This window comes from Diuraphis noxia, unplaced genomic scaffold (assembly GCF_037042655.1).
Source record: "Diuraphis noxia isolate RWA-SAM2 unplaced genomic scaffold, SU_Dnox_SAM2 contig0002, whole genome shotgun sequence".
In the NCBI taxonomy this organism is placed as follows: Eukaryota; Metazoa; Arthropoda; class Insecta; order Hemiptera; family Aphididae; genus Diuraphis; species Diuraphis noxia.
This window is the reverse complement of record NW_028301712.1, coordinates 15,332,459-15,357,887: the sequence shown is the minus strand read 5'-3', so window position 1 is coordinate 15,357,887 and position 25,429 is coordinate 15,332,459. Positions and strand designations below refer to the sequence as shown.

Genomic DNA, 25,429 nt, shown 5'->3' with positions numbered 1-25,429 from the left:
AATTCTTTATAATCATGGTACATTAATTGTATTTTATATGTCGTACAGTTATGTACTGTGACTGTCGTACTGATGTACGCAGAAAAAGTTTTGGGGAATGTTTTAGAAAAGTAAAACATGTTAGCCGGTTTTTCACAGACACAATGTAATATAATACCTGTCTATTAAAGAATAATATTACCATTCACATTAAAATAGAATAAGTACATAACCATACAAAAACCAAATATTTCGGCGGATGCTTGAACATCCAAAACATCCCCGTGTGGCCGTGTATATATGACATATGTTCATGGCCGTGTGTATGTGCCTGACGAACGGTCGAATTGCGTATACCCAACAATTCAATTGTTTAAATTTTCTCTCTCGGATGCACTGCCAAAGGCCACGTCGTCGTCGTCTCCGTCACCAAGTAGTTACTAGTTGCTCCACTACACCAGTACTACCGCACTACACATTGTACACCACGACGTCGTCCACAACTGTCAACTACTTACTTAGTTACCACGGTTTAAGATAGAATGGTTGAGCGACGATTCATACAATCCCACGGTATATTACGGCGGAAAAGTTTCTTATCCAATAAATGTTTTTACTCACTGGATACTAGCGCTTCCAGTGCGGCCATGTTGGCACCAAAAACAATAATCCCAGACAGCATTTTACTATTTACTATTTAGCCATACTTCAAAATAGAAAATAATATTATATAGAATTTTATTCTGTATGACTGTTAATATACTACAGTATATAGCAATAGCCATTCACATAAACAGCGATAAAGGATGCAGCTGCTGGTATTAGATTGGAAAGCTATTAAATGCCAATATAAAATTGACATTTGTTAAAAAAAATTACATTGTAAAGTTCTTCTACGTTTTCAATCATAAAGTATTATGAAGTAGGTCCTATATAACAGTGGCAGTGGCGTGCAGACAAAACACAAATGGGGCCTGGGCTCCACTTGAATGTGGGGTGGGTGTGGATTTATTTTTATTTTTTTATTTAATAAATATTGTGTTTTCATATAACTGTAGAGAGGCCCTTAATAAAACATATATTATTTGTAACTTTTAGTTTTAGGTGGGTGGTGGGTGAAAAAAATTAGCTTTGCCCCACATGGAAAAAGAGATCTGCACGCCACTGCTATATAATAATAATTAATTATTATAATATAGTATTAATTATTATTATTATTTAATGAATTTAAAGAATATCAAGAGTATGGTGGTAATTTTGTAGATCCGAGATCGCGCCACGGGGCAGTGAGTTTTTCAAATTTTTGATAAGAAACTCTACCGCCAAAATATCAGACCTCGTCGCTTAACCATTCTATCTTAAACCTTGCTAGTTACTACTCTGGTACACCATTTATTTTTTGTTCGACGCCGCCTAAATGCCTGATTACAGCCCCCACCACATCATCAACAGTACTTATTCCCACCCCCCGACCATCTTCAACACAACACACGAGTACACGAATCGTCATCGTCTCGCCGCTGTAACCGTCGACCGAATTACGTTTCTATAGTTTCCTTCTTTTATCACCGACCGTTCGCCGTGAACGCAGCGCTCACGTCATATATATACACATACCCACGTACGATCGCAAGCAGAAAAATGGCGTCAGGCGTAAGTGCACGTTCCGTATCCGGGCTTATCCCGGTCATCCCGTTGTCATCGCAGTCATCCTGTTGTTTTTCAGACCCTGTACACGTATTTGAACAACTTCCGGGCGTACAAGGCCCTTATAGCGGCCCAGTACAGCGGAACCGATGTCAAAGTCGACCCGGCGTTTGAATTCGGCGTCACCAACAAACAAGAGGATTTCCTCAAGAAGTTCCCCCAAGGAAAGGTGAATGAAATATTTCAAACAAACGCCGAAAAACGCCAGTCAGTCGGCAATTCGGCGACATATGCCCACCTCAACACCACCCCCTCCCATCCACCATAAAGCCCTTCGGCGGCATCTATGTGGTCTATGATATATATTATATAATATGCTATATGTTTTCCAGGTACCGGCGTTTGAGTCCAACAAGAAAGAATATCTGACTGAGAGCAATGCCATCGCCTATTTTGGTTAGTAAGGGTACGGTGTAACAAAACACTCGGATTTTTCCAAAATATATATATCGATTTATTTATTTAATTTGTAGAAACTAGTGATACCTTGTACAGGATTCAATGAATATTTTACACTTAAGTTTTATCTCGGTTTTATACATTTTAATCTCGAAGAAGAAATTTTACATTTATTTTATTTTTGATACTCTTAAATTATAATCTTGACCCAATTTCTTGGATACTTGTGTCATTCTTATTGTTGAGACTAATTTGATCTACAGGTGACAATATTACAGAATATCATCAAAATGTATGTTACTCAAAATATTAATGTGTATATTCAATTTTATGTTATTTTTGGGGTTGAAAATACAAGTGTTTAGTGTTTGATTATTAATTATATTTGAATTTTAATAGTGTTTGTAATACATATTTTTAATTAATATATAATTTAGTATCCAGTGAGCAACTCAAAGGGTCTACTCCATACGAAAAAGCCCTCGTACAACAATTTATTAGCTATGCAGACAATGAAATTTTACCAGCTTCCTATGCATGGGTATATCCCTCACTTAGCATTGCCCAATTCAATAAATCGGTAATATTGAATTATATGATTTATTACCTAATTATTTTAAAGTTTTCAAAAATATAATTGTAGTTTATTTTTAGTCTGTTGATAAAGCTATTGAAGATGTCAAAGGAATTTTGGAGTACTTAAATAATTATCTACTAACGAAAACATACTTAGTTGGTGAACGTATTACATTGGCCGATATAACTGTTGCTTGCTCATTACTACAATTATATCAACATGTCATAAATCCAGTTTTCATGTAAGAATATATATTTATAACTATTTATAACCTCAATCAAAGGCGAGCTATTCATTTTAAATTTGTTTAATTCGTAACAAAATGAGGTATATTGATGTATTACAAAGTATTGATCTGATAATTTGTAATCGCTTATCAGACGGGCCTATGTATTCAACATTTAGATTTTTAATTTATTTTATCATACTTCCTATTTAACTGTTAAAGTAATCTTTATTATGTTTTGGTCAGACATTTCAAAGTATAAATTTTTTAGGGAACCATTCACCAATGTAAACAGATGGTTTGATACCATTGTTAACCAGCCTAAAGTTATTAAAGTCATTGGAAAGTTTGAGTACTGTCAAAAGACTCCTGAATTTAACCAAAAGGTCTACTCTGAACTCCATGGTGGATCTGGAGATAAGAAACCACAAGCTAAGAAAGAAAAAGCACCTAAAAAGGCAGCAGCACCCAAAGAAGTGGTTCAAGAAGAAGAACCAGATGCAGCTGAACTCATTTTAGCTGCTGAGCCCAAGTCCAGTAATCCTTTTGATGCTTTACCTAAAGGGTATTGTATAATATACATATATACATTGTTAATAGTTAAAGTTAACTTGGTGCATTTAAATTAGAACATTCAATATGGATGAGTTCAAGAGAGTTTACAGTAATGAGGAAGAATCCAAATCTATTGCTTACTTCTGGGACCACTTTGACAAAGAAAATTATTCAATTTGGTTTGGTGAATATAAATACAACAATGAACTACAGAAAGTGTTCATGAGTTGCAATCTGATTTCTGGTAAGATTCAATATATGAAACTTTATTTTTAGAACCATTAGTTAGTAACTATTAGAGTTCAAAAATTACAGATAGTGGTTACATTATACCAATTAAAAATTAAAATAACATAAGCCAATAGAAATTGGGTATGATCAAACAAATATTTGACACAGTCCCTGGTGTTATGGTTGTTGCCACATTTGACACAACGTAGATTCACTATAATGCGACTGTGATCGTATTGCTGACATTTGCATTCAAAAGAGTAATGAGATTGATGTGGTTTTTCGACAACTATTTTGAAGTTAAGAAGGGAGGATGATTCGAAGATGTTCCGGTTAAAATCCATTGCTTCTAGGACAACGGTGAATAGTAGTAGAGCCTGTTTGCTAATTCAGTGGCGGATGTTTAGCACACTTATGATTGAGAAGCCCAAATCCTGGAGGGCCTTCTCTTATCTTCAACAAGAATAATATGATTTAGATTGTAGATAAACACTTTGAAAGGGTGAATATGACAGGGTGCCCACGTATGGCATTCTAAATCCTAGCCAGTTGTTGCAGTAATCGACAAGTTTATTGTAACCATCAAAATTACAAGGTTTGATAGTTAGAGAGGAACCCTTGGCGATAGCCTTAAAGTCATCGGTCCCTACCAGAGATATAAAATCTGCTTTCAACAAGTAGTTAGTAACATTACTTAGGACTATTGGCGGTGCTGGCATGCTCAGAACCTCAACTTTTCCATCACTGGGTTGTTTTTTTGGTGGCCTAAGACTTGCTTTTCTTTAGACTTTTGATGATTTGACGAAGAGGAAGACGACAAAATCTGTTGGGTTGACTTCTGTGTAGTTGGCGGGACATGACAGACGTGTCTGCGTATTATCGTATGAACATGATTAAATAATAAAACTGATAGTAATTACGTGCGTGACGGTGGATGACTCAGACTTACATATGAAACATAAAAGTTATACTCTAACCCACAAGTTTTGTGTATGCATTCTGAATTAGAATTTGATAATTTGAAAGCTTGGTTTCCTCAATTTCATTCTAGATATAATTTATACAAATATTTCCGTATTGGCAAGTGCAGGAACAGAACATATGTTTCTTTCTGCTCTTGTGTGCTGAAGATACAATTATTAAATATTATTATTCAATTAAATTTAAGTTTAATGTACAATTGATATATTAATAATTTTTGTGAGGAGAAAGTGTATTCTGTTACATTTTTTACACTAGTTTTGATTCAACTCTAGAACTTGAATCAATCAATGTTTAATAATCGAAATTTAAATTTGTTTTGTAATAACTCGCATTAGTGTTCAAATCAAAATTTAGATTCTGCAAATAGAATATACTACAACCAGCACGTTATCTCCTATAAATGTGTATTAAAGAAAATACTGAGTCGTGTGGAACTATATCTCCCTCTGTAATTATAATAGAATTACCAAAATTCCATGACATGAGAGAACTTGATCTGTGTCATGTCGTTTTTATTATTTAGATATAACCACGGTTTAAGATAGAATGGTTAAGCGTCTGAGGTCTGATATTTCGGCGGTAGAATTTCTTATCAAAAACATGAAAAACTCACTGTCCAGAGGCGCGATCACGGATCTACTAAATTACCACGATACTCTTGATATTCTTTAAATTTATTAAATAATTAATACTATTTTATAATAATTAATTATTATTATATAGTACCTACTTCATAATATTTTATGATTGAAAACGTAGAACTTTACAATGCAATTTTTTTTAACAAATGTCAATTTTATATTGGCATTTAATAGCTTTCCAATCTAATACCAGTTGCTGCATCCTTTATCACTGTTTATGATGTGTATAACTATTGCTATATACTGTAGTATATTAACAGTCATACAGAATAAAATTCTATATATTATTTTCTATTTTGTGGTATGGCTAAATAGTAAATGGCAAAATGCCGTCTGGGATTATTGTTTTTGGTGCCAACATTTAGTGATAGGCCATGTTGGCACTTTAGATCATATACAATGGATGAAGCCATCGGGCTAATTCTTGAAGCCAGAATAATCCAGAGCCCAGACTGTTTGTGCGCATGCGCGTAATTCTGATTGGTTAATAAATTATCACAAAAAATAATATGATCATAATATCACATGGACATATGTCTATGTAATATCATATACTATTATCAGTCACTTACCCATTTACGCATGCGCAGTAATAACCAAGGCTCTAGCATTTTCAGTCATTTTGACACAAGCATATACCGAGTGGCTGCATCCATAGTATATGATCTAAGGTTGGCACTGGAAGCGCTAGTATCCAGTGAGTAAAAACATTTATTTGATAAGAAACTTTTCCGCCGTAATGTACCGTGGGATTGTATGAATTGTCGCTCAACCATTCTATCTTAAACCGTGGATATAACATAATTACAATTAAAGTTAATGATTAGAGTTTGAAATTTTAATGTAACTATCAAAATTATTGATTAGTGCTATCAATAAAAAAAATCTGACACAAATTATCTTCTTCCGACTTCCCTATGTGTTGTGAAATTATGATAATTCTACTATAAATACAGAGAGAGTAAGGGCCATTCTTACAATGCTCGGTTAGTGCCTGATAACACTAACCGTAAGAATTTATCATGAGTTAACCGATAGAATTCTACCGGTTAGTCTTAACCGACACTTAACCGGAGATTGTAAGAACGGGTCTTAGTTAGTTTTGGTATGTTGTTCAATTACACAAGACTGAGATAACACGTGGCGTGTGTTGTAGTATCTCTCTAGTATTTATCGGCTTAGGTTAACTAATAATTATAATTTGAAAAGAGTACTTTAAATCTAATTTTCCAAATATTTGCTTTTTTACATTATCAATGTTGGTATTTAGTTATTATTTATCCAATTTACTCGGGCCTTAGATATATCTAAACTAAAATATTAGAATCAGATGCGTTTTTAGTTTTATAGTTCTTATCTTATTGAAAGTAGAACAATGATTAGTTTGGAAACTTATACTACTGAATGTTTTACTCTTAATATTAATTAGTTGATTAGTTAACATTTTAATTTTATAAACATTAAAAAAATGTGAGTGCTATTATTTCTTTATATTATAAAATTCTTTAAAATACATTTTTTTTATAGGAATGTACCAGCGATTAGATAAGATGAGAAAGCAAGCTTTCGCATCTGTATGTCTCTTTGGTTCAGAAGGCGACAGCACCATCTCTGGTGTTTGGGTTTGGAGAGGACATGATCTTGCATTTGAAGTAAGAATACAATTTTTTTTTTTGTTGCTCATTTCATAAAATATTAATTGTTTTTTAGATGAGTAATGATTGGAAAGTTGATTATGATGTTTACACATGGAAAAAATTGGATGCCAACAGTGAAGAAACAAAGAAGTTAGTTAACGAATATTTTGCATGGACAGCCAAGGACAAGGATGGCAGACCCTTTAACCAAGGGAAAATATTCAAATAAATACTGGTTGCTTTATATCTAACATTGATCATATTTAATAATATAAAAAGAAAGAAACAAATGTTTATATTTTGCCAAGTTTTGTTTGAATTCTTTCTAATCCTTTCCTGAAAATAACAAAATAAGTCTAATTAAATGGTTATGATGTTAAATGTAAATTAATCTAAACAGAGCATGTCAGCACAATATTTATCTGCTCAGACCCTGCACAACATTGATAAAACACATTAAATTAAGTGCTTTTTATGACTGTTAGGTAAAATTATTTATTAATTAATAGGATATTAATAAATTATAAAGAATATTTTTGTGTATTGGGTAACACAATTATTTGTCATTTGTTGTGCATCTCCCACCAACAACCAGTAATAACAAGCAGTCTGCAGACGACTTAGGTAAAAAAAATGTACATGGTACTTGAGAGAATTGATGTCATTTACAAAGTGAGAATTTCACACTGAGTAGCCCTCAGTCATATGTGCGAATGATTATGCTCTTTTGGAATAGAGTATTTTATTATTTTACCCAAAACAATATAGTAAAGGTATGTTTTACTAAAAAAATGTCTTAATGTGTTTTGTCTACTGTGCATAACGAGAGAACTGAAACAGCAATGTGATGACACTAAAATTAAGGGTTTTAGGTCCAGTAATTTATTAATATTAAAGGACATTAAACATATTATCATATAAAATATTAAGATAAAAAGTGTTTTACCTTAAAGTATAATCTGAGCCAATGCCTCTTTTCCATTCAACTTTTTCTATTTGTGCTATAAGTTTGGGTAGGAAACAAGTGACAAAATCTGATGAAATTGATATCATGTGATCAAAAAATTCAAAAATTAATTTTGAAGAAAATGCTAAGTGTTCTTCACAAAGAGTATTCAATGATGATATGACTTCATTTCTAAACATAAATAGCTAATATTTAGACATTGATAAAATCAAAAAATTATTTATGGTGTGTACTTGATTTCATCATTAGAATGTGAGACACTTAAATTAATAAATGTATTGATTATTTCATTTGTGATTCGCTTACAAATATTGGTTTCTTCGCAAAACATTGATACTGAACAAATCCGCATTAATGTATGTTGGATAATTGATAAAATTACTAATTTATTGTTATAACTCATTTTTATAATACCATTTATGTACTCTAAAACCTGTAATTAAAATATTAATAAAATGTAGTATTTTGAATTGGGATACCTATATATACTTGTGCAACACTGCTGTCTGGTGTTCGGTGACGTTTGCTCAAAAATGTTGATACAAGTAATTCTAATAACAAGGCACGTTCAGGGATTTCGTTGTCTGGTTTTTCTTCAAAAAATTTTAATAATGGTAACTCATCTGATGATTTAATTCCAACCAAAATTTTTGGAAAATATAAAGAAATCAGTTCACGGAGACAACGGGCTATATACGGATCTGTTTTTGGATCTATAAATAAATAAACACAATTAATTAATAATAAAACATAAATAAATATATTTAAATTATGTTTTGGAAACTAATCTATTGAAACTTTCATACTAAGGCGAAATAATCCTATAAAGTAGCGATGTAAACTAGATAGTAAGGCAGTTATGACACTTGGATGTGTTTTGAAGTTAGGACTTCTCAAGGTTACACCCAGGAGCATGGAGTCCAATAACTCTTGAAGGATAGTATTTGGTTTACCCTAAAAAAAATAATTTTTTTTTCATTTCAAATACTTATGAGAATGCAATTGTTCTCACTTTAATATAAATTAATGGCGAAATCTTTTCAAACACATAACCAATGACCATATATAACCTATATATTTCATCATTTTGTTTGTGTTGTTTAATTAAAATATTCACCCATATTTTGATACTGTAAAAATAGTCAGATACTTTTTCACTCATCTTTTGGCGGAATTTTATATCCTAGAAATTATAAAACAGGTAATAAATTATGAATCGCTATCAATTATTTTTATTTCATACCTATTTATATATAAACTAGGTATTTGTTAATAAAATAACTGCATTAATATTTAAATTTTAAATATGGTTTCAATAATTGTAAATTTAAAATAAAGATATTTGGAATTCAACTAATAATAGTTTATTAAAAACAATGTGTATTTAAAATTTTTTCAAATATAAAATAAAATATATTTTTAATTTACTTGATTCTGATGATACTTAATGCTTAGTAAATCTAAAAATGTGATAAAAGGGTCCACACTTGTTTCCAAATCATTTCCAGAGTTTTTAAATAATTCTTTAATCTCGCTAATATTTGATACAAATTGAGTAATTGTCATTGTTTCATTAAATGTCCAGTTCGTGATCAACATAGAACTATGTAACCATGCCTAAATAACATAAATATTTCATACATTTTATTATTTTTATTTATTTTCATATCCACACTCTAATAATAATTAAATAACATAAGCTAAAATTAATTCAAAAAGTTTGTACTTACTTTAATTAATGCTAAATTGTTGTATCCATGAACATTAGCAATGACATTTTCTTTAATTATGGTTGATAAGTATCGATTAAGCAATCTGAAAATTTACCAAAAAAATTATACTGTAATAGAGACATAAATATTATTACTTTTAATTATAAAATAATCACTTTATATTAATTCCTTGATTTATAACAAAAAAATTGAATAACATCACTTTTGTGTCAGAAAATGCAGGTATAGATGAAATAATTGTAAATTTTGCAGCAATATCTGCTACGATTGTACCACAGTCGACTGTTAAACACGACTTTTTTAAGAACGGCAACAAGTAAGTGTATAATGAATTATATAGTATAAATATTTCATTTTCTGTAAAAATAAAAAAGATTTAATACAAATAAATAAATCAAGTAATCGATTTTTAATGTTATTTTTTTTTTTTTATGAGTCTATAGACACAAAACACAATATTTAAAATTGAAATAATTATAAGCTCTAAGCAAGTCATCATATTTAAGTTTTTTTAAATAATGGTTCTAATGTTCCGAATTATGAAATAAGCATAAAGAATTATTGTCATCTAAAAATCAAAATATGTTGGGTTCATAAACTAATAAAATATGTGAAAAAATATGTATAAAGTAAATTGTAAATTGTACTTTTTCATTTTTATAATTTAGATTTATAAGAAGAACTTATTTGAAATTTGGAACATTAAAAAAAGTATATTATATAATTTGAATATAATGCATTATAATTATTTTGTTTCAGTTGTTTCACCTATATTTATTGTTTTATTTCATACAGAATTTATCAATAGATTTTATCAGTAGATAGATTTTTAGATGTCCACAATAAAAAGAATATATTATACCTAAAAAATTGTTGATTATTAATAATTACAATAACATACAAATTTATAGTATAGTGTTGTATTGTTGGTTTGATAGCCCCCACCATACGTTTATTTTTTAGATATTATAGCATACTTATTATAATTATATTTAAAGTACAAAAACTAACAGGTAATGTCTTAAGAATAAAATATAAAAATACATTTTAGTTTTATTTTATATAATTAGAATAGCTATAATATAACATTACCATGTGAGAAAGGCATGGATTGATCATTTCCTACTTTTTTTAGCTTCTTCAGTATGATTAAAACTGTTTGTAAGACTTCATTACTATCCAATGGTTTAATTGTACTAAGATAATTTTCAAACCAAGGACCTTCAAAAACAACTTATATTAATTGAAATTGAAAATTGAAAAATAATATATTTTAAAATTACCAATAAGAGTATGTTGCCCATAAGTTAAACATTCACTAAGTACAAACACTTCTTTAAGACCATCTAAGTAAAGGGTTATGTATTCTTGAGATGTGGTATTTAATGTATCTGAGAGTGCTATTCCATATGCATTCATTGAAGTGTTTTGCTGTGAATGCAATATTAAAAATGCAACGGTACCTTTCCAATATGTCGATCTAGTATTAGGGTCTAATTTTTGTTCAGAAATTAATTTTACAAGATGTTGATATTTAAGTGCCTAAAATATTTTTAAAAATATAATATATAATTAAAAATATAAATTAATAATTTTTTATTATTTTCTTACTATTTGTGATGTATCATCTGACATAATTGACAATGTCAAGAACAATGTTGTAAAATTATAAAATCCAACATCATTAAACGACATGAGTTTACTTGGTGAGAATTTTGAAAATATTCTACCTTTTATTTGATTCCAATCTTTTGAATTGTATTTAATGTTTTGTAAATGGAGACCTAACAAAATACATTCAATTATTTAATTAACAATCAATTCCAGAATTTGATGCATAAACTTTGATTTCCATTATAAAATATTGGTATAAAATCTATGAATATGACATTTTTACATTAATAAATAACAATATTTTCACAACATCAATAAAAACATATTGCTTCTTGATGTTTAATCTAAATTAAATCTATATAAAGTAAATTATTTAAAAATATAAATAAATAGTATAAGTTACACAACATAAACAGTAAAATAGGGAAGTTACATACCAAGTAGTCTTTGAAATAATTGAAAACTATTGTAATTCGATAATAATTCAGTTTGTTGAGCAGAAAAGAGATTGTTTGTCTGAATAAGAAGTTCAGAACCATTTTTACTAAAATATCAGATATTACATGACAATAAGTACTAATTTATTTAATACACATACCTATATATTATAATACATTTTTGTATTACCTGATACAAGCAATATTCTGTATCTTCATGTCTGATGAATAAAATGTCGAGTTCAGTCTTTTATGAAAATATTCCCACAACACAATTACTGGTTCAGTATTTAATGACAATATTACAATATTTTCCAATAAATAAACTGATAATTTTAATTGAACTTCATTAGGCTCATTATTAAGAAATTCTTTAAGAATGGATACCAAACCACTATCTTTCAAGTCCTAGTTAAAATAAAAATAAAAATAATGAATTCTATATTTATTAAATCTAACTTTAATAAAATAATCAAAATATGCTGTGTTAGGTGAATAAATTTACACAATATTTTAAACAAAAAATAAAATAATTAAAGTACCTAAAAACAAAACATTGGACAATTTAAATTCTAATTTATTGATACAACATTTCTTGCCACATTCTTCACATTTTCTTTGAGTGCCGTTCTTAATTTATTTAATTCTTTTATTTTTTTATTTAATCTATTGTTTTAATGACTGCTAATGCAGAAAAAAACAACTGTTGAACATCAAAAAAATTTCATCTTCCAAACAACTAATTGTAATTCTTCTTACTTTATCTTTTTATATATATATATAACTATACCTGCTATATCAACTTACTGCTAATATCTAACTGTCTAATATAATTAAAAATGGTTCATCATATTTATCATCAAGTCTAATAATTGTATTTGTGATAAAAGAATCCCATATATGTTCACTTTAAAAATGACAAAAGAATTACATGAACACTTAAGAAGTATTTCAATAATTTAAAAACAAAAAAATGTTATAATTAGTTTAAAGCAAAGTTGTTATAGCTCAACAATATTACATCTGATAAGATACAGATAATTAAGTATGCACTATAATGACGAGGAATAAAAATTGTAAATTGTAAATAGTAAAATTGATAACAAATTAATGAAGATACATAAGTGTACAAATAACTTTCTCATATTTTCTAAGAAAAATATATTTGAAAAACTGATTTCCTTATAGCTTTATTAATATTCTAAATTAATTGGGTTTATTATCATAAATGAAAAGTAGAACTTTAATTCTATTTACTAAAGTTTATAACTGGCGATAACAATCAAATAAACTAATATCATTATTAATTATTTACCTTTGAGTATTTATAAGCAATATTAGTGAAACTTACTATTGATGTTGATTTGTCAGATCGTAGTAAACTATTTAAAAGCCATAATCGAAAAATAAGTTCATCACAATCAACATAATTGACATTTGTTAATGCTGTGTTGAAATACTGCCAGAAGTTCTAATAACAAATAAATGGAAATTATATTACTTCTATACAAAATAATTGATGATGAAATACACTTACATCAGAATTGTATAATACTTGTTGTTTATTAATTAAATGCTGTATGAGTACCAAAAAGTCATAGGTACAATTACAAAGTAATGCATCTTTGAATTGGAGATCTTTGAGTTGTAGCTATGGCAAAATATAATAAGGATAAAATTACAATATTGATCATAAGTAGAATTATATAAAATAAGATCAGTTTACTTTTTTGAATCTATTTCTTGCTAACTGTACTAAATCATTTAATGCATTATGTAAAGAATGTTTAAAAGTGTCTTTACTTTTAGGTAATTCTGAGAGCAAAGATAATTGAAACCATCTTACATCCAAATGACAATGATATAAATGATAATAAATGTTATTCTGTAAAAATAAGAAGAAAAATGTATGTTTTAATATATATTATTAATTATGCTATTTTTATCCAATGCTATTGAATACAATTTGAAATTTTTGAACATGATGGTTCAGTTATAAATTTACATATACAGGGTGATTTTTTAAGCATGCTCGCCCCATTTTTATGCTTAAATTATGCATATATTCAAATTTCGATTTTTGGAATATTTAAGTGTAGTTAAAGGCGATATTTTTAAGTACTTAGATTTTCCACAACTTTTAAGGAGTATCCTGTAGCGATACCAACTTTGGTTTTTCAAATGACAACCTATATGTTTTAAAGCAAAATGTGATTCAGATAATTTTTCTGAAAATTTTGACATATTGCAATCAAAATTCGAACGAAAACTTCCAGAGTTATTCTACTTGAAATACTAAGGAATAAGGATAAAAGTCTAATACTTAAATGCCTACGTTGTAAATGGATACACGTACATATTTCGCATTTGTGCTATTGTACACTATTGTTCGGTATTTTATTATAAGTAGGTATACCTATGCTATACAAATATTAACGTTGCCTATAAGGTATAGGTAACATGGATAAAATAAAAAGGATATTATTTTATTCATATTTTCTTTTCTTTTGAAAATTGTCAGATGCAATATTTGGCCATTTAGTAATAAGAAGTGATTATTAACAAATATTTTATTTTTATATTGTATACCGAATTATAATTATCGTATCCATTTACAACGTAGGCATTTAAGTATTAGACTTTTATCCTTATTCCTTAGTATTTCAAGTAGAATAACTCTGGAAGCTTTCGTTCGAATTTTGATTGCAATATGTCAAAATTTTCAGAAAAATTATCTGAATCACATTTTGCTTTAAAACATATAGGTTGTCATTTGAAAAACCAAAGTTGGTATCGCTACAGGATACTCCTTAAAAGTTGTGAAAAATCTAAGTACTCAAAAATATCGCCTTTAACTACACTTAAATATTCCAAAAATCAAAATTTGAATATATGCATAATTTAAGCATAAAAATGGGGCGAGCATGCTTAAAAAATCACCCTGTATAATTATATACAATTGTAAATTTATCAAAATAGTTAAATAACATATATTCATTAATAACTTCAAAGAACAAAATTAAATGCATTGAGACAGTTAATGATGGATACTAATCAAAAATCAAAACCCTACCATTTATATTAAAAATATTGTCATTCTTAAATTAATTTTCTTAAACATTATACATAAATATTGATTGTAAATGCTTGCAAACCTTCTGTTTTCTATGCATATAATATAAAGTAATTGACAAATATTAGTACATTATGTTGCCCAGAATATTTAAATACCATTTACTTATTTTTTATTGGTGTAGATACTACACAGTAGTTTGAAAAAATATATTATAATAATTAATAGCAAGTATGTTTAAAAAAAATGATTGCTACCATATAATAATGAATAAATTTGGTATTGTTATTTGTATGGAATAATTGTTTTTTTTTACCAAGAACCTACTTTAGATTTTCATATCTAACTATAAAAGATAATTGTTTATTTCACTGCCCCATCCTGTATAGTGAAAATATTTTACTTTGCAATCAGATGAAGATAGTGCATGTTGTATAATAGTTTCAGATAAATTATGAAACTGTCCAAGTGTAGAATATAAATGATTTAATTCAGATTCAATTTTTTTCCCATGACATTCAATCAACCAATTATAACTTTCGCACGCCTTCATTCTGGAAGTATAAAATAACAGATACAATAGGATCCAACAATTCTATTCATATAGGTATAGAAAATAAATAAATTACCTTTGAAGACAGTCTCTTAAAAATATAAGAAACTCAGAAATTTGCTGTCTAATACTATAAAAATTAATTGTTTTGCAATTACTTTGTTCGTGAGACCTGATTGTCTTATATTGATCTCGTACAACAGAACTTATGCTTAACAAATGTTTTCTGAACATGAAAGTAATATTAATTATTAATTTGTAGTAATATTACATTAATTACATACGTACTTTGCCATTCTGAATAGTATAGGAATATCGTACACAAAACTATTACCCTTATGAAACGAATTGCCAAACAATATCAAACGGTCTGATTGATTTTCATCATTATTTATAATTGAATTATTGAAGTTCTGTTCACTTCTAACAAATTGTTCATTAGAAATATTTGGTCGTCCTTTGCAGTTAAAACAATTAAATGATATTGTGGTCTGATCTAAATATTAATACATTCAAATATTAAATAAATATATATGTTGTACACAAAATAATATTATTTTAAGCACTGATCAAAAACCTATATAGATTATAGATATATTAGATAAATATTTTTCTGATATACTTACTTTCATTTTCTACATCACGTCCTGCTGAGAACAAATGCATGATATCCACAAAAGAGTGAAATTATGTTAAACGACGAAATTAGTAAAGCACTTGGGTAGAAACCTAAATGTCACCCTCAGAACCTCTACGGTCGTCCTGCCGAGAGTTGATACTCTCCAGTCTCTGCCGAATGTTACCAATGCACTTAGTTGGAAATTAGAAAAAACAGTAAGAATCAGAAAGGTATAGTCATATAGAATATATTATTTAATATTGTAAATTGAGATGTACTAATTACAGTAATTTGTATACTATAATGTTATCAGTTCCTTTCAAATGTCACGTTCGTATGAACATTCTGGCGGGAAAATGTTAGTTCATGACATGACCACTTGGTACTTATCGCTTTTTTATGTTTGTAACCACATTTATTATATATATACATACATAATATTATATTTAACTATTGTTCTGTGGTTTTATAGAGCCGCTGCCGCCTGTTGGTTTAAAGTACGATGATACGAATACAAAACACAAAGCACGGTAATAGATATCTAAATCCGTGTCACTAAGACGTACTTCCGGACTTCCCCCCCCTTGTCTACGCCACTGAGACGTAGTGTAGTAATAGTATTACAGTAATCTGGTACCGACTGTACCTAGACCATGGCTAAATATTTAGCCATGTATTTAGCCATGACCTAGACTACGAACTACGAATTGAAATACAGAGATGAATGAATTACTCAAATTTAATTAGTAATAATTATGATTAAACTTGTATTTTAATATTAATTTATAATTATAATCAACCCTTATGAATTAACATAATAGGAATCCAAGTTTAGTTAATATACTCTGAACGTCTGAAAAAATGGACATGGTAATGGTACATAATAAAATGAACAATTATTGTAATTAATATGATTAATTAAATAATCTTTATTACAGCTTATAGATCTGAGTATCTTACTGCCAAGTAGTAAGTTGGTAAATAAAAATATTATGATTTAAATATCAAAGTACCAGTTTAAGATTGGAATAAACGCAGTTTAACTCCCAAGCCAACATTTGGAATTTTATTTTTAAATTTGTATTTTTTATGATAGTTGAAAAAATCGCCAATCTTGATTTGTAAGTTATGGTCAAAAAACTTGTAATCGCTTGATTTTTGGAAATATTGTGTTTTAGAATTAAATTTTTTTTAGAATTTATTAATATTAATATTTTTGTGCTCTAAGTGTTGGAAAAATCATTAAAATTTACCTATTTAACTTGTTTCTTATATTATTGAATAAACCACCTAAAACCTACAGTTAAATTTTACTTCATAAAAATATTTAAGACCATCAAATTATGTCTTATTTTTCGACTTCAAGACACTAAGTGACTACTGAATTATCTACGTTATGTATAAAACCCAGAACCCTTAGATCATATACTTCTAAGATAAAACCAATAAGTTGGGTTCCAAAGTTGTACCTACAACTAAAGAAGAGATTATTTATTTATTAAGTAACGTTTAATTCATTTAAAATTAAAATTTTTTTATTCCATTTCATATTTTAAATTATTATTATTATTATTGATTCTAAATTTTGATAAATGTATTTGATCTATTCAGTATTCAGTTGAGATCTATTATCTGGTCCATTAACCATCAAAAATTAAAAAAAAAATGTTTGTAATAATAATGTTGGGTAGGTATGTATTCTAGTATACGATTAAATAAAAACATGTTTTGAATTTTTATGTTTATTAATAAATTGTTTATAAAAAAATTTAAGAGCTTTAGTGCTTTACAAACTATAATATCAGTAGTTCAGCAAATCAGTTAGCAGCAATCATATTTCATGTTTCATTGAATAAAGAATGCCTAATTATCAACCTGCCTATAACTCATAAAAATAAAATTGTGAACCAAAATGTATTATCTGACAATCAAAATTTTCAGGAAAAAAAACTATCAGAATCATGAACTATTTTTATTGTTAAATACAACAGTGTGCTTAAATAATTTCAAACTATTGTAAGTACATTTATGTTAATGATGAATTTTTTTTTTTAATTCCATTTAGTTAATTAATCCTCAAAAAATCACGTGATTTGGTATAAAATATAAAAATTACATATCATGTATATAATTATTTATTAAAAAATAAACAAATATAAGTATATTATACCTAATGTATAAAATATATTAGGTACTTACTGATAATACCAAACAATAATTTCATTGTAATGTAATACACAGATCAATACTTATTTTAGGTTAGGTCCTCTTGTTTAATGAAAAATATACTCTTAATTTATATAATAACAAGAAATAAATCTTATTTCATTCAGTATCAAAAATTTAAAAAAAATAAAAAAAAAACAGTTACAAAATATTGCTTTGTTCATTTAACTTGTCCAACTTGGCACAATTTGTTTAAATATCCACTGTTGATTAGCATTATTTGAATCACACGGTGTTAATATTACTTGATCAGATGATGGATGAACACTAAGACACTTTCTTGTAATTGTATGTTGTAACAACTTGTTAGTCTAAAAATAAGTGAATACAAGTATTAATTATATTTTATTTAATCTTATATTAATATTGCTTTGGAGTGTATTATAGTTGGTCGCATCATTGTCTTTCTGACTGCAATGTCGCATTATAAATTTAAAATAAAAATAATCATATTTTATTCACAATTGTAAATTGTATTAAATAAAATCTCTATGTACATGTATTAATGTTAAGTATAAATAATTACAATCTATGAATAATGAGTAGGAACAATAAGGTAATTTTAATTAAGTTTTTAGTAACTGGAATAGTTGAATTGATAAGTGTCACCTGATAGATTAAATTAGTAAATTTCTAAGGCAGGTTTTTTTCAAACATAACTAAAGATTTTTTGAGTTATTAGGGTTTGTGGAGGAACATAGTCAACTAATAAGTGAGCTTTAACAATGGGTTAGCTTGGGTGAAAAAATAAAATAATATCATTTAGTCCTTTTGGTGGAATTGAGAAAATTATTATTTTGAATAAACCAAGGAACAAAGACAAACTGATTGGAAGGCCTGAATAATTCTTAAGTGAAAATATTTGGCAGAGCGGCCCTATATCTAAACACCACAGAACTACACTAGTCTGATAACAGTTTATTACTAAATGATATCTTAGATCAGAAAAGTGGGTAGAGTAGGTTGATTTTTCTATTTTAAGTAGATATCAGGCATCAGCTCTCCATTTGTTTTATCTTTCTGACCCACAACTAACATAGCAAACAGAACCAATCCTGTGTTGTTTAGTAAGTGTTAAGGGTACTCTGTTGGGTACCTATGTCATTCTAACTGATTTGCTCAATTTTAATTAAATTATGAGTATTTTGATATGTAGTCAAATTATGAATATTGGATATTTGTAATAGAATAATAGAAGTATAGGCCTACAATATAAATATTACAAAAATTAATATATTTATCTTAGATTATTACGAGAAATAAATGTGATTATAATTATTATCAGATCATGTTAAAGCACGCAACACATCACAAATGATTATAAATATTAAAATATATGTTTTATTTTATTACTATTTTTAATTCATGACAAAATAGTAGTTTGGAGATCTCAATTGCTGATAAAAAAAAACCTTTGAAAAATGAACTTATTTAAGTTTTTTTGGAATGAAATATTTTTTTTTTAACCACTTAAATTTATTACTAGTCAAGTAAGACTGCTGGGAGCCTTCCTATTCTATAGTTAATGGTATTTTATGTCACCACACTTAATCATTATATCTTGTCTGTATAGATTGTAAATAAAATAAATAAATAAAATAAGAACTACTTAAATATAAGGTTGTAAAATACAATAAAAAAAATAAGTACCTATATAGGGAGGGGACTAAATAAATATATTATTATATATATATGTACATTTTATTTATACATCATACTTACAGATTCATATTGCCATGGCCCATCAACAGTTCCTAATGGACATACAACTAATTTTACATTTTGCCGATCAGCAAAAATACAACGTTCACCAACACCAAGCTGTCCTTTTGTATTCAATCTAAAAAGCTATAACCAAATTAAAAAAAAAAAAATGTATTAGTGCACAATTTAAAAAAAATAAATATTTTTCATATTTGATATTTTAATAAGGTACAAAAAAAATATTTATTTATTTATCCTACAAAAATCAGAGGGGTTTTAAATGAATCAAATTTCCTAAGATAAATAATAATCAAAAGATAGGTTAATATGTAAGAGTTTGAATAAATTAAGAGGCGCAGATTGTTTTACCCAAAATCAACCTTTCCCATTTTGACAATTTTAGTTGTTGTAATATTAAGTTGGTTATTTTTTTAAATAATATATTATATTATTATTATAATTTATAATTATTGTTTGCCAAAATGTTGGTTAAGTCATCCCAAAAGTTTGTAAAAATCCATATTAAATAATACACTATTACAGTAATAATACAAATTACAAATAATAATTATTATTATCTACCAAAAACTATTTAAAAAAATTGTCACAACTACAAGTCTGTATAATAAATAATTTGTTTTTCTTCAACGTGGTTTTCTCTGTATAAGGTTAAATGAAACTCAAATATTATTTAAAATATTGTATAATGTTTTTTTTTTATACATACTTTTTAATAGACAATAATATGAATTATTTAAAAATTGTTGAGATGACAACAATTTTACTAAAGAATAATAATATATTATATTATTTAAAACCCGTTGATAACTTTATTCTAAAACAATTAAAATAGCTTTAGTTTTGGGTTTGGTAAAGGATGTAAAGGTAACAGGTCCTGGACAATTTAGATACAAAAAGTTAATTTAAAATACCTTTTTATCCTTTTTTTTTTCATTATAATCACAACTACTATTAAATTTTAAATTACACAGTGAAATATCGTTGATTATTTCAATTTCCTACAGTACTACATCTGCTGTTTCAATGTATAATAATTAAATAAATGTACTTTATGGATTTTTTGCCAAAGTGACAGTGACAGTAAATGATTGTTAATGACAGAATTTAAGACCAATTAAACGAGTATGGAAATACTACCACAGATTATATAAAACAATATAATATAATAATATATAATTATTTATATAATCTGTGATACTACAGTAAGTTTAAACAATACTATACTTAAATGCGTGAATTATGGTAGACTACCGAAAAGTCCGGTATATATAATTGGATAAAAGGAAAAATGTGATACATAGTTGAACATTCCATTAAGTATTAATTTAAATTAGAACTAGGTACTGTAATTGTGTATGATTTACTTGAAAAAATAAATCATTAAAATATATAATGTATATTGTTTTTGAATGAATAATTTTGATTTTTTTTATATAGGCAATGCCAGTAATGATAATTATTGTTTTATATTTTAAATATTATTCTTTGTATACCAAACTCATTTACCGCAATTTGTGAATTATGTTATGTATAAGGTCTAAAAACCAGAAATATACAATTTTGAAATAATTAAAACTTAATGGATAAGTACCAACCAACAAAAAATATTGAAACTATTCTCTAATTCACTAGTACAAAAAGTGGTAAGAAATGTGGACATCTAACAATTTGATTTTTCTTAATATCAACAAATCCTACAAAATTTTAATGTAATGACTACCGATGAGAGTTGTAAGATAATCAACACATACAATTCTTTTAGAATTTTTGTTCAATAATATCTATTTTATTTAAAGCTTTTAATTTATTTTGTGTAATTTACCACAACATACACATAACGTCACTGGTTCCTTACTATTTTAGTAATTATATTTTATGAAAGTGAAAAATTAAAATTTTTAATGTGTAGTCAGATATATTGCTTATATTTTATAGTATTATGTGTATACCTAATAGGAAATGTATACATTTTACTCATAAGTACTAATCAACCAATAAAAAATAATATCACATTATTTAATAATTAAATTTAAATTTTATTCTAAATATAAAAATGTAACTAACATTGTTAAAAGTTTAGCACCTTAAAATCAACACATACAGAGTGTCCCGCGAGGATTTACTCATTGTGATATTTCCTTAGATAATAAATATATCATAAATCTATTTTTTTTTGTTAGACTCACATAGACAAGGGATACATTTTTATTCAATTAATTTAAGGTTAAAAAATGTTGACCTTTCAATATTTTATATTCATTAATCACATGAATTTTTTTTTATAAATAAATCGGCAAAAAACGGGATTTTATCTGAGTGGTAAGTCTCCCTCTACGGCTAACTGGTATATCCTCACGGGACACAATTGTAAATCATAATATATCTATAATCTCTTAAATGCAGTGTTATGTTTACTAATATATTATAGTAAAAATATTTAAGTTTTTCTTATGGTGGTAGTATAAAGTATACATATATTATAATCATAAATGTTTATATTAATTGTTTACCTGATTGTTTCCTTGTCCATGACATAACTCTACACCTACTAATGATGGTGGTTGATGACCTCTGGTATCTAAACAAGTCATTTTGCCGACATTTTTTAACTAAAGATAAAACTTGTGTTATTAAGTTATCAAGTTAAAATATTTTATACACAATCAAATAAATTACTTACTTCTCCCCAGTATAGATTTGGAGGAAGTTCAGGAAACTTTGTATACACATCATATGCAACGTTTTTCATGAACCATGAGAAATCTTTGCATTGTAGTTTATCCTTCAATTCTAATTGTTTGGATATATCACCCATGTCTAAGTAGCGTGCTAACGGTTCTCGAGTATAAAAGAATTCTTTGTGTTTATTGTCAAACCATGTCTCAATCACACGTTTGTAATTCTGAAATATTAAATATAGTATTGTAAGAATAATATTTTAAAATGTAAATGATCAAAAATATTTAATACGCACATAAGTAATCAAAGGTCCTTTAACCTTTTTGCCAAGTTCACCAAAATTATATGGCATAAATCCACGGTAAACATGTCCAACTCTGGAACAAGGGACCCATTCAATACTACCACCACACTGCCAAACCTAATATTAAATATATAAATCCTATTAACTTTAAAATAATTCAATAAATATAGGCAATTATACTTTAACTGTAAACTTTAGATTCAAAAATGTGCGATATTTCTACTGAATATAGCTAAATTTAAAATTGTGTTAATATGCATTAAATATAATATAAATTTTACTTTGAATGACAATTCAAAATTTTCTCCTCCCCAAACAAGTAACCCTGGATCATATGCTCCGAGTTCTAGAAAATAATTTCTATCTATGGCAAAAAGACCACCTGCGTGAGTTGGGGACCTTGAAATAATTAAAGTGTATGTATTATTATTTTGAAATTAAATGTATTTATGCACATAGAAATTAAAAATGAATATTTATTACTTATAAGGTTCACTTTTGTAAATTCGTTTTCGTTCTTCTTGAGCAGGTATTTCAATTTCTTTATAGAGCATACCCCATTCAAATATACCACGGAATAAATGATCTTTTTCGTAAACTGGACGATACTCCCAAGTATTATGATCAATTCCATCAATCACAGGTACTGTCATAATTTTTCTGGTAAAATAAAAAGTAATATTAAATCTCATGTGTAAATAAAAGCTTAAGAATAATTTCTACCTATCTCGGGCAATTGGTGCAATTAATGGTGGTAACCAATTGTATCCAACTTCGCAATGAGCATCTAAGAATAAAATTACTTCCCCCCTAGCATTTGAAGCACCCTTTGATCGAGTTCTAATCAGTCCTTCACGTTCAGAATTTCTAATTAGTCTTACTTTGCCATTAAACTTTTCAATATAATATTCTAGTTTCTTTTTTAAATTTTCTGAAAATATATTAAATTTAAAAATGAAACAGCTTTTAGTAATTTTTCTCAATAGGTACTAAAAATTACCTTTATTACTAAAGTCGTCAACCAAAAGAATTTCTTCCAAAAATTGAGGTGGAGTTCTATTGAGAATACTATGTACAGTTCTCAATAAAGAAGACCAACCTTCATTATGAAATACTATTATTACACTAGTACGTGGTAATTTTTCTGGATAAGTCCAATATTTACACCTGTGGAATTTAACTAATTAAGTAAAAATGTCAATATATAAATTGTATATAATGTAGTATTACTCCTCTTCGCGATGATCTGGAATTGATCTATTTAGAGAGATATCGTCTGAGCAAGCCATATTCATGCCATATTCGGATAGAGACTGTAAAGCTTCATTTTCTCTGTCACTCGGAACATGATGAGCTTTACCTTTTTCTCCAGGACCCGGTCTATTAGTTGAAGTAGAATACTCAAAATTACCAAGGATTTGATCACGGTAAATTGGTACCTAGAAAAGATGAAATGCTTAGTAAACATTTCATAAACAAACATAAAATTCATAAAATAAATATAAATACTTAGATACCTGATTTGAAAATCTAGAATGTTTGGGAAACGTTGATTCATGTGAGTTTTGTATATTTTCTGAACGTTTATATAAAGCCAATAATAATAGTAAGATAATAAAAGTACCAATACTAATTTTGGCGAATTTGTTGCGCTTTAGCTGAATAATTCTAAATCTTAAAGACATTTTTGATGATAGGAAATGAATACCTAAGATTAAAAATACGATTAATTGTATTTGATATTATATGCATTTAAATTTTAAGCATCCACTGTGTGACATGTAAATATGTAATGGTAATTCTAATCTGAGTATAATTGTGTTATATATTTTATAGAATAATTAGGTATCACATTAAATATAAATAAGACGTTGTTGGTATTTATTTACTTACATTAGCAATATCAAATATACAAACGGTGTAAAAATATAATTAAGTAGTTTAAGTAGTTAAGTCCCGGTGTTATATAATCGAATGCAATCGTATTAACGTACGCAATAATGGGAAGATGACATTATACCAAATAATATAGGAGAATTTGTACATGTTTAGGTATGTTTATTGTTGACGTATTAAATTTTAAATTTTATGGTTTTTGTTTGCGTGATAACGCAATCGATGATAAGAAAAGCACTATCAATTTACAATAAAGATACACGTCGTAACCACAATAATTTATATCTTTGTGGTTGTAACCATATATTTTTGTATTATATTATCTATGGTCATAACAAAAAATACCACAAGTGGTGCCAATTGGGAACAAATCTAATTTAGCGCCCAACCGAATTTTCAATTTTTCTTTTGCGGAAACCTGAGTATTTTAACGAGTTTAGAACGATGGTGCAAAATTAATTGGCGGAAACTATAAGTTTTTATGTTATACCCTTTCGAAGTTCACAATTTTTGGTATTTTACACATGCCCACAAGTGCAAAACGCTTTATTTTACCTAACAACATTTCAATTTTTTTTTTTTTTGAAAACTATGTAAATCAACATTTTGAAAACGATGGCATGAAAATAAATTATTTGAAATCAATAGTTTTTAGGAATAGGCCTCA

General features: G+C 27.4%; 3 protein-coding genes across 5 annotated transcripts; 1 reads left to right on the top strand and 2 right to left on the bottom strand.

Moving 5' to 3' along the window:
- The first annotated feature begins 1,457 nt into the window (after positions 1-1,457).
- eEF1gamma (elongation factor 1-gamma) lies at positions 1,458-7,243 on the top strand. Its single transcript, XM_015511598.2, has 9 exons — positions 1,458-1,632; positions 1,706-1,855; positions 2,019-2,082; positions 2,523-2,665; positions 2,740-2,903; positions 3,160-3,453; positions 3,518-3,687; positions 6,827-6,951; positions 7,010-7,243. Exons 1-9 carry the CDS (start codon positions 1,621-1,623, stop codon positions 7,163-7,165), a joined length of 1,278 nt encoding a protein of 425 aa, XP_015367084.2. The 5' UTR covers positions 1,458-1,620; the 3' UTR covers positions 7,166-7,243.
- LOC107163949 (protein MMS22-like) lies at positions 7,177-16,210 on the bottom strand. 3 transcript variants are annotated; one of them, XM_015511597.2, is made up of 21 exons: positions 15,940-16,208; positions 15,602-15,809; positions 15,390-15,539; positions 15,164-15,314; positions 13,414-13,572; positions 13,225-13,338; positions 13,039-13,158; positions 11,878-12,095; positions 11,688-11,794; positions 11,248-11,420; positions 10,920-11,178; positions 10,729-10,857; positions 9,792-9,993; positions 9,634-9,718; positions 9,332-9,520; positions 8,916-9,086; positions 8,710-8,857; positions 8,393-8,616; positions 8,137-8,336; positions 7,883-8,074; positions 7,177-7,272 (listed from the first exon to the last, which is right to left on the bottom strand). In XM_015511597.2, exons 1-21 carry the CDS (start codon positions 15,977-15,979, stop codon positions 7,230-7,232), a joined length of 3,282 nt encoding a protein of 1,093 aa, XP_015367083.2. In that variant the 5' UTR covers positions 15,980-16,208; the 3' UTR covers positions 7,177-7,229. The 3 variants fall into 3 exon arrangements, with proteins under 3 accessions (XP_015367083.2, XP_089075380.1, XP_089075381.1); XM_089219254.1 differs by lacking the exon at positions 7,177-7,272 and having other exon boundaries at positions 7,905-8,088; positions 15,940-16,210; XM_089219255.1 differs by lacking the exon at positions 7,177-7,272 and having other exon boundaries at positions 7,935-8,074; positions 8,210-8,336; positions 15,940-16,210.
- A 1,839-nt stretch (positions 16,211-18,049) lies between these two features.
- Pgant7 (N-acetylgalactosaminyltransferase 7) lies at positions 18,050-24,949 on the bottom strand. The gene is made up of 12 exons (XM_089219256.1): positions 24,760-24,949; positions 24,384-24,574; positions 24,097-24,305; positions 23,867-24,033; positions 23,590-23,797; positions 23,350-23,526; positions 23,148-23,265; positions 22,858-22,983; positions 22,564-22,785; positions 22,394-22,492; positions 19,881-20,006; positions 18,050-18,469 (listed from the first exon to the last, which is right to left on the bottom strand). Exons 2-12 carry the CDS (start codon positions 24,549-24,551, stop codon positions 18,323-18,325), a joined length of 1,767 nt encoding a protein of 588 aa, XP_089075382.1. The 5' UTR covers positions 24,552-24,574; positions 24,760-24,949; the 3' UTR covers positions 18,050-18,322.
- Positions 24,950-25,429: the final 480 nt, after the last annotated feature.

What these genes read in the sequence shown, in the direction of transcription:
- eEF1gamma (XM_015511598.2), top strand. An exon ending in GTCATAAATCCAGTTTTCAT is followed by an intron (nt 2,904 to 3,159) that starts GTAAGAATATAT and finishes TAAATTTTTTAG; the next exon opens with GGAACCATTCACCAATGTAA. An exon ending in TTTGATGCTTTACCTAAAGG is followed by an intron (nt 3,454 to 3,517) that starts GTATTGTATAAT and finishes CATTTAAATTAG; the next exon opens with AACATTCAATATGGATGAGT.
- LOC107163949 (XM_015511597.2), bottom strand. Translation starts at nt 15,979, where the DNA reads ATGCATTTGTTCTCAGCAGGACGTGATGTAGAAAATGAAA. An exon ending in ATACTATTCAGAATGGCAAA is followed by an intron (nt 15,540 to 15,601) that starts GTACGTATGTAA and finishes TTTCATGTTCAG; the next exon opens with AAAACATTTGTTAAGCATAA. An exon ending in TATAGGATTATTTCGCCTTA is followed by an intron (nt 8,617 to 8,709) that starts GTATGAAAGTTT and finishes ATTTATTTATAG; the next exon opens with ATCCAAAAACAGATCCGTAT.
- Pgant7 (XM_089219256.1), bottom strand. Translation starts at nt 24,551, where the DNA reads ATGTCTTTAAGATTTAGAATTATTCAGCTAAAGCGCAACAAATTCGCC. An exon ending in TGACGACTTTAGTAATAAAG is followed by an intron (nt 23,798 to 23,866) that starts GTAATTTTTAGT and finishes ATATATTTTCAG; the next exon opens with AAAATTTAAAAAAGAAACTA. An exon ending in CAAATCTATACTGGGGAGAA is followed by an intron (nt 22,493 to 22,563) that starts GTAAGTAATTTA and finishes TTTTATCTTTAG; the next exon opens with TTAAAAAATGTCGGCAAAAT.